This window comes from Ochotona princeps, chromosome 17 (genome assembly GCF_030435755.1).
Source record: "Ochotona princeps isolate mOchPri1 chromosome 17, mOchPri1.hap1, whole genome shotgun sequence".
NCBI classification, from domain to species: domain Eukaryota; kingdom Metazoa; phylum Chordata; class Mammalia; order Lagomorpha; family Ochotonidae; genus Ochotona; species Ochotona princeps.
Genome location: NC_080848.1, coordinates 54,581,357 through 54,595,218, shown reverse-complemented (window position 1 = coordinate 54,595,218; position 13,862 = coordinate 54,581,357). Strand labels below are relative to the sequence as shown.

General features: G+C 42.9%; 1 protein-coding gene across 1 annotated transcript in view; it reads right to left on the bottom strand.

The window, feature by feature from the left end:
* RABEP1 (rabaptin, RAB GTPase binding effector protein 1) overlaps positions 1-13,862 on the bottom strand; it is an 82,392-nt gene that overhangs the window by 57,651 nt on the left and 10,879 nt on the right. Inside the window, exon 2 of the mRNA XM_058675243.1 lies at positions 1,432-1,560. Within this exon, the coding sequence (XP_058531226.1) occupies positions 1,432-1,560 (129 nt within the window). The remainder of the gene's footprint in view (positions 1-1,431; positions 1,561-13,862) is intronic.

Below are 13,862 nucleotides of genomic sequence, written 5' to 3'. Positions count from 1 at the left end.
TCTAAGTACTGACAATATTATAGAATTCATATCTTTTACATATTGTTAAGATTTTTAAAAAATTTAACCATCAGTCTAAAAAGTATATGAAGGTATACATTCACACAGTTTATGCAGCACATAAATTAAAAAGTTCAACGAGGATAGACAATTGTGGTGCAGAACTGGGCCCAGGTTCTCAAACTTGTTTTTGAAGTAAAAGTAATTGGAATCCGCTTGAGCTTCTTAGAAATACAAATCCCAGGCCCGATGCAACAGCACAGTGGTTAAATTCTCCCCTTGTAAGCACTGGGATCCCATTTGGGCACCAGTTTATTTCCCGGCTGTTCCACTTCCCATCCAGCCCCTGGCTTATAGCCTAGCAAAGCAGTCGAGGACAGCCCAAAGCCTTGGGACCCTGCAATGGCTTTGGAGACTCCTGGCTTTAGAATGGCTAGAGCTGTCATAGCCATTTGTGCAGTGAACCAGCAGATGTAAGATCTTTCTCTGTCTCTCCTCCTCTCTGTAAATCTGATCTGCCTTTCCAATAAAGAAATCTTTAAAAGGATAGATAGATAAACAAATAGATAATTAATAAAGGCCCCATCCAAATATTCTGTAACTTAACAAGTTCTCCAAGTAATTTTTATCCGCTTTACTGTAGGAGAGACACTACTCTAGACTAGCTTTCAAAATGTAACACATCTCGTTCAGCTGGACGGCTTTTATACAGCAACCACTGGGTCCTAATCTTAGACTTTCTGACTTCATAAACTCACGGCAGTACACCAACTCTCCCAGGAATGTGGGTGCCGCTGTTCTGCAATCACACTTTGAGAACCAACCAGTCTATAGAGAACTGTGGATTCGTCTTTTGGGTCTGTAATCGACCCTGACCCTTTAATTGGTTCACCCGTAACATTCACTCTTGTATCTGCTGAATACACTTGGCTGTTTCATACCTCACCACAAAATGATTTAGCACCTGCCTTCCCCACTTGAATTTGATCAAGTGAGAAAAACTACATGAACTTCGTTCTTTCTGTATACCCAGCACTCCAGAACAGTATCTACTTCACAGTATACAGTAAAGGTATACTTGCTGATAAAGAACTGAAACTTGCTGCACTTATTCCTCGGCAGCCCCATCGGCAGCCCTGGTCGGCCCGGCCCCGCCCGCGGGTGAGCAACGCAAGTCTTTGTTACCACAACTGTACTTCCTGCCGCACTCTACTATCAGCATTTTGATCAAAACCCAAAGAAAATCACCTGCAGCTTATATTTTTCCACTCCAGTATTAGTCCTAACAAGTGAACAAAAGTTTCAATTATAGGGTGTAAGTACACATAAAATCAAGACAGTCAATGACAAAATTTACATCGCAATTTAAAAAAACTGGCTGCTGGATGGCAGCTTTGGTATGGGGATTAGATGAAGACTGAGCAAACTTACCCTCTTTTGCCAAATATAACTCCTTAAATTTTGCTCTCTTCTGATTAAACTCTTGCTCAAGCTGCTGCTGTGCACGTAAAAATTCTGCATTAATTTTTTCCAATTCTGCTACCCGCTGCTGAAGTGAAACTGGAGAAAAAAAAGAAGTGGTAAATTTTATCTATGAACAAAGTTATAAGAAAAAATTGATACTCAGCTACACATTGCTATACAGGAAATAAGTGGTCTGCTTCCAAAGATCATTATAACCCAGGAAATTCTCATTTGAGAAAATGACACTTCTATTAGATGTCACACACAAACTGTGAATGAGTCCTACGTGGAGAAACAGCTCATTTTCAGAGCATCACATACTGTCAGTTCCAAAAGAGCTTTTCCAGTGCTCTGCACAGCGCACAGAACAGCAGTACGTTTTCACAACTATCAAACACTGGCTAGTTTAAGTAATCTGTCCCACAAATGAACTCACAGCCCATCTTCACTATCTCCTGTTTCTGTCACTTGTTATTAGCAAGATCTAACAGGATCTCCGATTAGGGTAGCCAGATCAGCTAGAAGTATTCTTTTATTTTTTTTTCCTGATTTTATTTTATTTGAAAGGCGAAAATAGAGAAGGAAGAAAGACAAACAGAGATCTTCCATTTGTTGGTTCACTCCCCAGATAAAAGTTAACAGCCAGGGCTGGGTCAGGCTGAAGCCAGCAGCCAGGAGCTTCCAGGTTTTGTCCAAGCATTTAGGTTCACTTTGTGCTGCTTTTCCAGGTGCATCAGCAGGAGCTGGATTGGAAGCAGAGCAGCCAGATCCCACAACTGGCACCCATATAGGATGCCAGAGTCCCAGGTGCCAGCTGTAGCCGCTATGCTGCAACACGAGCCCCATCCTGAACCGTTCCTTGATTTCAAAAAATATCCACTATGTTTATGAAATCATAAACAAAAACATTAATTCCTATAGAACAATTCTGACTTAGAGGTCAGCAATGTAACGCAGCAGGTTGAGCCACCATGATCTGTGACACTGGCATCCCAAACGGGCGCCAATTCAAATCCTGGCTGTTTTGCTTCCAGTCCAGTTGCCTGCCGCTGCACCTGGAAGGCAGCAGAGGATGGCCCACACACTCCAGTCCCTTTCCACCTGGGAGACAGGTGGAATGCTGAGCTGCTCCCTTTCACAGTCCCAGCTGCTGTGGGAGCCATGTGGTGAGCGAACCAGCAGCCAGAGGCTCTCCCTCTCCGTGCCTCTGCCTTTCAGATACTGATGTCGAAACAGGAAAGAATTCTGCACCAAGTCTTAATCACAGGCAGAGTGTCTGGCCTTTAGATCCACACTGACCACACTGACCACACTGACCACAGTGGCCGGGTGCGGGCCACCTTTTCACTTCACTTTTTGCTGCGAGGGTTCCTTTGTAATTTTGCTCCAGGGGCTTTTTTTGGTTGAAGTACAAGGTTAAAAACTCCAGAGGCCCAAATCCTTGACTTCTTTCCTTTGCCCCAACAGCAACCCAGAAACGGACAGTAACAATTTTCCTACAGTTCTAACCAAGATCAGAGGTAAGACAAGGCCGTCCTCCACCCCAGGCCATCATTCCATGGGACTGACTGCTGATTTTCCAATGCACAAAAAAAAACTGGGAAAAGACTTACAAAGGTACATCGAAGTTTATGGGACACACGAATTGTAAGAGGATTTCAATTTTTAAGCTTCTTTAACCCCATTAATTGCTCCAATACACTTCGCAAAATTTTCTCCAAGGATAAGCATTCCTTTATCAATAGTGGGCCATTGCAGTATTCCCCTCCAGTGACCTCTCTAGATCAGCCTCACTAGGCTCACAGCTTCAGTTCAAGCCACTGCAGCAAGAGGAGATGACCCCTGCTCTGAGCTCCACCCCCATAACGGGACGGAGTTGTTTTTGAGGGAAAAAGTCGAAGGCAGCTGGGTCACAGCACTGACAGCTGAAGGATTACTGACCTTCTGATAAAACAGAAACCGGAGGGCCCGGTGCAATAACCCAGCGGCTAAAGTCCTCACCTTGCTCGCGGGAGGGATCCCATATGGGCACCGGTTCTAATCCCAGCGGCCCTATTTCCTATCCAGCTCCCTGCCTGTGGCCTGGGAAAGCAGTTGAGGATGGTCCAAACCCTTGGGACCCTGCACCTGAGTGGGAGACCAGAAAGAAGCTCCTGGTTCCTAGCTTCGGATCGGCGCAGAATCAGCCGTTGCAGCCACTTGAGGAATGAATCATTGGACGGAAGATCTTCCTCTCTGTCTCTCCTCCTTCCTGTATATCTGACTTTCCAATAAAAATAAATATATCTTTCTAAAAAGAGGAACATGAAATACATAAGAGGAATATACATTCCAACTTGAAATCATGAAGGAAAAATGTGTACTCTCGTTAACTTCGGCTGGTATTTTTATTGTTAAATCCCAACTGCGAAATTATATTTTTTCCTTAATACTTTAATATGACTGAGGCTCAGACAGTAATACAGGAACCCTGCAGAGGTAAGGAAGGGCCCCCGGGAATCAAAAAGGATGATAACCATGCCACAACACGTACATACTTCAAGATATCATGCTGTACAAGAACATAATGTTACCTATTCATTCAAGACAAATCCCTTTTCTACTTTCCTCAAAACACACACACACACAGTCCATCCAACATCACTTCATTTGTATTCTGGAAGTGAGGCTGATGAATCAATACAAACAACGCAGCCAAGACTGTCTACTAGTCCCAAGCTCAACCGGCTTGGCCTCACAGTTCAGCCCACACCCAAAAGCTGGCCTGCCTCCCGAGGCTTTAAGAGTTGCCAGTTTAAGGAACCGAGACCTATGACAGGGACTACAGAGGAATTCCTTCATTATCATCTTGATGTTGTTAATTAAATAATCCATCTAAAGCTTTTCTAAAATATAGCAACTACACAATAGAGAAATGCCAAAGTAACTGCTTTTTACACCTTTACTGCTACAGCTAAAACTTCTGTTTAGAGCCAGTGTTGTGCTAGAGTGGGTGAAGCTGCCACCAGCAATGCTGGCATCTCCGATGAGAACCAGCTCAAGTCCCAGCTGCTTCACTTCCGAACCAGTTCCCCACTGCCGTGCCTGCGAAAGCAGCCGGGACTGCCCCAAGTCCACGTCCCTGCACCCATGTGGGAAGGAGACTTGGACGGAGTTCCTGGCCCAGTGCCCACCATCATCTGGGGAGTCAACTAGCAGGTAGAAGATTTGTCTTTCTTGGTCTTGCTCTCTGAAACTCTTTCATACAAAAGAAAAAATAGATCTTAAAAACGAAAAATAAAAAAATCAAGTCATCCTGAACATGACAGCAGGAGAGTTTACAAACAGGCATAATTCAACATTTTAACAGCCAGCCACAAATCAAAATGAAAATAGATCTCATCTCACAAAATGCAGTCACTTCCCTAACATGGTGACTAACAGTTTATAATAACTGCTTGCTCACATAAAAATCACTTAGCAAAGCATACACAAAATATTTTATAAATATTAGCTATTACTAAATTAGTGGAATTTAATAAAGACAAAAATACAGAGATTGGAGATGAACATCTCAGAGAGAGAGGCAAGCAGACACATGCCTCCTGGTGAGGGTACATGCTCCCACTCTCAAATATTTTTTTTTTAGACTGATTTATTTTTATTGGAAAAGAAGATTTACAGAGAGAAGAGAAAGATCCTTTGCCTGCTGGTTCACTCCCCAAGTGGCTGCAATGGCCAGAGCTGCACTGATCCGAAGCCAGGAGCCAAGAGATTCTTCTGGGTCCCTCATGTGCATGCATGGTCCCAAGGCTTTGGGCTGTCCTCTGCTGCTTTCCTAGGCTACAAGCAGGGAGCTCGTTCATGCTCTCTCTCTCACACACACATACGAAACAATACTGAACACAATCATGAATTTAGATCTAACTTTGCATTTAGAGGAAACACAGAAGGCAGACAATGTGGGAAGTACCACCACAGGAACACAGCAAATTCCAAAGTGAAAATAGTATATATATATTTTTTCAAATAAATTATAAGGGAGAAGCCAGAAAGAGGACTTTTCAAACAATTTTAAATATGGCTTTATGTGGATCCAGATTTGAATATTCAATTAAAAACATTAAAAAGTTCTCATTTCTGTTGGGAGGCTTACATATAAATTAGCTGAAAAGCAGGGCCCCATGAGGCACTTCAGGGTCAGCACCATGACATGACAGGCTAACGCTCCACCTGCAGCGCTGGCATACAGTATGGGTGCCAGTTCACGTCCCAGCTGTTCCACTGCCAATCCAGCTCCCTGATGCTTACGGCCTAGGAAAGCAGTGGAGGATGGCTCAAGTTCTTGGGTCCCTGTACCCATATGGCAACCTGGAAGAAGCTCCTTGCTTCCGACTTTAGATCAGCTCAATTCAGGCCATTGCAGACAGCTGGGGAGTGAACCAGCAAATGGAAGATTTTTCTGTCTCTCATTCTGTCTGTAAAATCTGCCTTTCAAATAAAAACAAATGTTTTAAAAAGCATTCCTCTACTAATTTTAATAATGGTGTATTATACATACACACACACACAAATTCACAACTATCTCCAGTTACTATCAATTCCTTTAGGGCAAAATAACTGTTTTTGAAGTATTCTGAAGACTATCACTTACGGGGAACACCTAGTGCATGGTCCCACTACAGACATGTTTAATAATATAAGACAAATCCAATGCCCCCGTACACACTGGCCTTTATTGTAACACAGAACATTTTAAATGCAGATGCAATTCCTTGTCTCTCTACAACTTGTATTATAAAAAGGCTAACCTATAGGTACAAAATCTGTATCAACAGGGTTACTTATCTGAAGAAAGGTTCTTCATAAATATATAATAAAAATCATGAGGCTGTATTTTATTTATGAGGAAGCTGGATGCATTATTTATGAAGTTTTCAGAAACACCAAGGTCACACACAGGAAGGAATCTGAGTTTTGCTAGACAGCTATCCTGCCTACATGCGGGTGAAGATTTTTTTTCCCATAAGGGAACATGAAAACCAACAGTGAAAGTTTCAAGGAGAGGATGTTGATGTTGATATTTGTTGGTGGAAGCTCAAAGAAACCTAGCCAAAAACTGAAAAGGGTGACAGAGACGGGAGCGCGCAGCACAGGGTCACCCCTTCACCCAGCAGAGTGGACCGGCCGAGAGCTGAGAGGCAGGCCCTGGCACGAAAGCACAGCTGAACCCCAGCTCTGCTCCTTCTTCCCACCTATAACAACGGAAGCCAGTAGAAACAATACCCTATAGGGTGACAGTAAGGATGAAATCATCCAGTTACAGCTGTCTATAGAATACTGGGCCAACTGTCTTATACAGTCATTAAGCTTTCAAAACAAATCATAAAGCAGATATTATCACCCCAAGTCATAGATGAAGAAATATTGTCTTAGCGATTAAGTGATCTCTATAATTACACAGCTGCTAAGCGGAAGAGCCTAGACTCAAACAAGGTTTTGACTGACTCCGCAGTCTACTAGCGTGCCCCGTGACGACATACGTTACAGGAGACTCACACCACAGAACAGGAGTTGTAACAGGTGCAGTCCCTTAGTGTGGTAGTCAATCACATTGCTTATTTACATATGAAAATACAAAACATTTAAGTTGTTTTCCTTTACGATAAGAACATTATACTGTGAAGAGTTCCTCTTAGTCTGTGCATCATTTTGTATTAGAAGCGGAAGGGCGTTCTACAGCATCTTAAACAACGGTTCTCAGTGCTGTTAACTGGGGGATACTCAGCCAGGTCTGCGGGTCATTTCGGTGGTTAGCACTGGAGCGGTGTTAATCGTCTATCCAGTGGGCAGCAGCCAGAGATGCCGCTAAACAGCACACAAAGCACAGGACAGACCCTGCCACAAAGAATTACCTGGACCCAAGATGCCAAGAGGGACACGAGAAAGAAGCCTGTTGTAAACTGAGAAGCTGAGACCCGCTGGTCCATGGACAAGCGAGAAGCCTGGGGCGCAAAGTCCCCTCCAAACTGAAAACCACTTAGTCCACATGGAATCCATAAACCTCTGTGGCAACCACTCAGATGCTCATTTAGCATTTACTTACTTTTCATTGCTTTCAGTTTCCTAAGCAGGAAGCTTGGTTTAAATATCAAGGAAATTCAGGGTAGAAACACAGCAGTCCTATCAGAACTAGGCAAACACTGTATCGGAAACACTCCTGGGTGGACCAGGCACTGCAGCGCCGTGGGCTGAGCCGCGGCCTGGCACACCCATAAGCTGTACGGAGGGCCTGGTGGAGACACAGTTCATCACTTCCGATCCAGATTCCTGGGAGGTGGGAGGCAACAGCTCAAGCACTTGGGCTCCTGTCCTGCCCTGGCACACTCCTTGCTGTCGCAGGCATCCGTGCAATGAAACGTCAAACTCACTCGCCAGTGTCGGTATTTCCAAACATTAGTAAGTAAAATGCTGCTACCTGCTGAGAAGAGCAATCCAAAGCATTCAGACCGAGCCTACTGCAGGTACACCAGACCAACAGGGCACGTCCAGCCTCACTGAGACACTCTCCGTGAATTACAACGGGAAAGCTGTTGCAGAGGAAACAGCTACAGTGAGCAAAGATCATCTCACAGAAAGATGAAGTGTGCACCTTAAAGAAGTCAACTGAAACTAAGAAAATGCTGACAGATTTATAGGACTAGTCCCCCAAAGGAAATCACAACTCAACCTACAAAGGCAAGGAGAATGAGTGCAAAGAGGCTCCCAGAGGAGAGGAAGGAGGAGCCTGGTCGTTGATAACCTTGAACGTGGAACCTGCCTCGGAAAGCTCTTCTTACAGGCATGTTACACATCAAAACTTAACTCCCCAGGGACTGGCTGTCCAGCTCTGAGATACAGGTATGCCTAACCAATACCAGAGACAATCAGCAAGATGTAATAAGTGTATCAGGACAGGCATGTGGGCTAGCCATCTAACACCCCTGGATACACCCACATTCCACACCGGAGAGCGTGGATGCCAACTTCCGCCTAAGGAACCCCGGGAGACAGCAGGCAATCCAGTTCCCTGTGGTTGGGTCCCTGCCAAGCTTGTGGGTGATCCAGAGTTCCTGCCTTCAGTCTGGCACAATATCTGAAGAGTGAACCAGAGGATGGGAGAGCTGGCTCCGTATGCCTTTCAAACCAGATGAGTAAAGAAAAGCCTTTTAAATTTCACGCCATCAAACCGTGAGAGTATTAAATAACAGTTAAATAGGAGGCGGAAGCTCTGCTTTGGATTCCAGCTTCCTGCCAACGTTCGGCCCGAGAGGCACCCTGAATCCCTGCCGCACAAGAGATCCTAAATCGAGTTCCAGACTCCTGCCTTCTCTCGCCCTCCCTCCTTCCCTCCTACTCACTCCTTTCTAACTGCCTTTAAAATAAATGCTCAAGGAAAATGCCTATTATGAAAAAATTATGCAAAGATTACAAAGTTTCTGCATCATTTAAGTTCCATTTATCCACAAACTGAAGCACCCTCATGTATAGATACTTACTACAGTCTAATCTGAAAAGGAAAAAGGAATATTTACCATTAGAGGGACCAATTAAAACATATTATGAAATTCACACATTAGAATACTATTAGCTGTCAAACACTATCAAAAATAACACTTATTATTCAGAAATACAGAATGGGCATTACTTAAGAAGAGAAAACACTGCCAATGTAGTAAGTACTTATTAAAGAGTCTTTTTCCTTCTAGTTTATAAACATGGAAGTTGTAGGAAGAAAATATATCAAAATGTTAGTGGAAATTGTTGTCTTTGCCTAGTCATGTTTCTTCATTTATGCCCATCCATATTTTTGAGTTGCCCACAATGAACAGTATAAAGTTCATCTAAACATATATATTGTTTTGCAATAAATTAGTGATGTACACTCAAGACGTGGAAATCCTGTTTATGCAGAAACAATTTAAAAATTAAAATATTTTTTAAATTAGCTGCTACTTAGAAAAAAAAAGTAGACTTCTTGTCAGTGTCTCCTAAAAACGATCTAACAAAACAGGGACACCATTCTCGTAGCTAAAATAGCAGCATACAGAATCACGTGCAATAAGAACTACAGTTTTTAAATGCCTTCGTGTGTAGACATAACACCAAACTAGAAATACAGTATAGTAAAAAAATTACCCTGAGGGACAGACTCATGGGAAGTGTAATGTACTTTACACTTTCTCTATGATCAGTGAAGAAATAGGAAGCTATTTTTTTTAATTTATTTTATTTTTATTGGAAACGCAGATATACAGAGAGGAGGAAAGACAGAAAGATTTTCCATCCGATGATTCACTCCACAAGTGACCACAACGGCCGGTGCTGCGCCGATCCGAAGCCAGGATCCAGGAACTTCTTCCAGGGTGCAGGGTCCCAAGGCTTTGGGCCATGCTCAACTGCTTTCCCAGGCCACAAGCAGGGAGCTAGATGGGAAGTGGAGCTGCCAGGATTAGAACCGGTGCCCATACAGGACCCTGGTGTGTTCAAGGTGAGGACTTTAGCCACTAGGGTATAGCGCCAGGCCCTTTTTTTTTCTTTTAAAGGCCTGAGAGCTTACTTAATTAAAACTGACCTGAGTTAGAGTCGGTGACACGAAAATAGTCATAGGAACTTGGATCCTGTGCAAATTATAAAACTTCCATTTCCTCAATTGTGAAATAGGGGTAACACCTTCAAAGAATATATATATATATATATTTATAAATAACATAACTAGCACAATCCAGCTCCCTGCCTGTGGCCCAGGAAGCTGTCAAGGACGGCCCAAAACCTTGGGACCCCGCACCTGCGTGGGAGAGCCAGAAGAGGTTCCTGGCTTCTAGCTTCAGATCAGCTCAATTCTGACCATCGTGGCCACTTGGGAAGTGAACCAGTGAAAAGATATTTCTGTCTTTCTCTCTGTAATTCTGCCTTTCCACTAAAAATAAGTAAATCTTTGCAAAAAAAAAAAAAAAAAAAAAAAGGAAAATGAACTAATCACTGAATAGTATCACTGGCTCACAGTTTGAAAACAAATAATAATAAGGGCTGGATTCTCCTCCTTCCATTTAATTTACAGTGATCAAAATTTTTTTCAGTATATGTGCTGCTGAAGCAAACACACATCAAATGTTTTTAAAAGTAAATAGTAGACAAACGGGAAGAACACAAACCTTGAACCTGATCATCCAATCAACATAAAATACTGCTTTTCACATCTCAAAGTCAAAAAACAGATTGGAGGAAAATTTTGCTTCACACACACCAATGGTCAACTTCCTCATATGCAAAGAACTTGTTAAATTAAGGAGCTAGCAGCGTGTTCATCTTTTTTTTTTTTTTTTGAGAATGAATACGTGTAATTAAATTTTTATACGTGCATATTCTCTGACTCAGTAATGCCAGAGTAAGGAATGTAGCCCCCCTCCATGCCCACCACACACACACACTCATGACTTGGAGATACTACTATGCAGCTATAAAAATGGATGATTTATTTCAAAACTAAGGATACAATCTTTATCAAAAAAATAAGAGGAAATTTGAAAACCACACACACACACACACACACACACACACACACACACACAAACACACCAGGATTCCACTCTCAGTCATCAAAACACATTGTTTTTTAACAGAAAAATATCTATCAGGGCACTATTTGAGAGGCGAGCTTATTAGCTTATACGCAGACTTTCATTTATAATGAAATTAGGTATCTGCAAATTGTCTTATGACAAATATTTATTACTTTTGAAGAAAAAATATTTAGGAAATTAGTGGAGAGCTCAGAAATATATCCACACAAATATGAGATAATCACAGACAACGGATCTTTAATAAAACACAACAGGCAAAAAAGTGGAGAAAAGACCAATTTTTCAAGGGAAGACTGGAGATACACCTAACAGGCACAAACCTTTACAAAGACAGCTCACAGGCCCAAATGCGAAGCGCAGAGCTATAACCCTCACAGGACAGAGCATAGCAGAAAATCCATGTGACCTTGGTTTGGGGATGATTTTTTTTTTTTTAGAAACAGCACGAAAAGCAGAGCCCAGGGAAAAAATAATTAGTAAGTTGGACTTCATTAAAACTAACAACTTCTGCTATGCAGAAAGCGCTGCTAAGAGACGCAGAAGAGAAGCTGAGGAGACTGGGAAACAATATTTGCAAACAACATATCTGGCCAAGGACTATTATCTAAAAAACACAAACAACTCTCACAATGCAGCAGCAAGAAAATGAATGAACTAATGAAAAGAGGAGGAGCTGGGGCACAAGAGCCAAGCACACACCCCAACAGAGGCACAGAAGAAACGATGTCTAACATCAGGTCATTAGCAAACTGTATCTATTATGAAGTAACATGATACAGCAGATTAAAACAAGCTGAGGGAGTCTTCATTTACAATACTGATCAGAAGAACGTTTTTGCTCTTCTCCACAAAAGTTATCTAGGTTCTATATCCAGAACAGTCTCACCAGTTTTAGGTATACCATTATTTTTTTTCGAAATTGTTAAAGAATTGTATTTGTTAATGAGGCAGAGACCCACCCACTGGTTCACACTGGTTAGGACAGGGCCAGATCAAAGCTGAGACCGGGGACTCCACCCAGCCTCCCATTTGAATAGCAGGAACTCCATCACCGGAGACATCAGAGCTGCTTCTGAGGGTCCGGCCTGGAAGAAGCCGTGAGGTGCGGGAGCCAGGGATCAAACCCAGGCACTCTGAGATGGGACACGGCTGTCTTGGTCACTGAACACTCACTCAGGCTGCACAAGCTGCAAGTTACCAGAGCATCTGGCTAGTCTGGCAGAGGAAGCCGCGCAAACCAGCAAAGATACCAAACCCTCCCAGAAGAGGAACTGCCAACACAGAACAAAGATTTTTCATCTGAAAATAAACTGATCATTTGTTTGAGAGCCTAGAACCAAAGTACAAGGAGGAAAATAATTCAAAATTCTCTAACCCTTATAGCTACCGAAGAGAATATAAGTGTCCTCAAGAGGCTAGATGGCCATCTGTCAGGAACAAAGGCAGAATGGCTTTTGCAAACTACATTAATTGAAACAGTGACTATCCTTCCACAGTTTGTAGACAACAAGTGTACTTAGAAAAAGTCCCATCAACTGGAGACTAAATGCCTTGAATCAAAAGAAAGCTGTTCTTCGAATTTTGATCATCGAAACCAAAGCAACAGCAACTCAACTCACACCTGGCTTGCTCTGATGAGGTTCTTATGAGAGGATCCAGATTCTACACTAACTAGATTTTCTATCTCAACCAAGGTTTCATGGGAGAAATCAGCCCAAACGTCAAGGCATTCAGAGTGTATCATGAATTAACTTATTTCCTGTGCAATTAGAAGGGTGGTGGTTTGTAACACCTTTAGGACAACTGGGAGAACTGCCAACTGACTTTCTGTGTTCTTTGGTTAAGATAATTAGGAGGAACCTAATCTCCCTGACTGTGGGAAAGGTCCCATCACTATAAGCACTGTGAGTACAGGCGCCTGGCTTCCTGTGTCCGCACATTCAAACCATGCATGTTGGAACAAGCGAATGAAGGAGTGGAGGCTACGCTTCCCTTCGACAGGGTCCTCATCTCCCACTGACCCCAGTGCTCTTCATCCAGCCCAACTCTTTTCAATCTCCTTGAGATCTACTATCTCTTTCATTTCGTATCTTCAGCTCTCCTGTACCACTGGCATGGGCAGATCTTCAGCATCTACAACAATCTAAATAGCTCTGTTCTTAAAACATACACAAATGGGCCAGTGTCAAGGCTTAGCACACTAATCCTCAGCCTGCTGCACCATATCCCATCTTAAGTTATTCCTTTTTATCAAACGCCCTGCTTGCGGCCTGGGAAAAACAGTGGAGGATGGCCCAAGTCCTTGGGACCAAGAACTCACATGGGAGACCTGGAAGAACCTCCTGGCTTCAGATCGACTCAGGTACAGCCGGTACAGCTAATGGGGGAGTGACCCAGCAGATAAAAGTTATCTCTCTGTAAATTTGCCTCAGATAAAAATAAATATTTGAAAGAAAACGATACACAAACATGCTGCCACAGCCTTAATACTTCCGCAAGTGGCTGTACCACTAGTACATTTATCAACATGATTTTAAAATTTATTCTGGGGGCTGGCATCATAGCTCAATTGGTTAATCCTCCTCATGCCAAGCGCCAGCATCCCATATGGGCACAGATTCAGCTCCACTTCCCATCCAGCTCCCTGCTTGTGGCCTGGGAAAGCAGTCAAGGACGGCCCAAAGCCTTGGGACCCTGCACCTGTATGGGAGACCTGGAGGAGGTTCCTGGCCATCAGTCTTTCAAATAAACAAACCTTTTAAGGTCATGAAACTTTATAATATAAAAACAGATGCA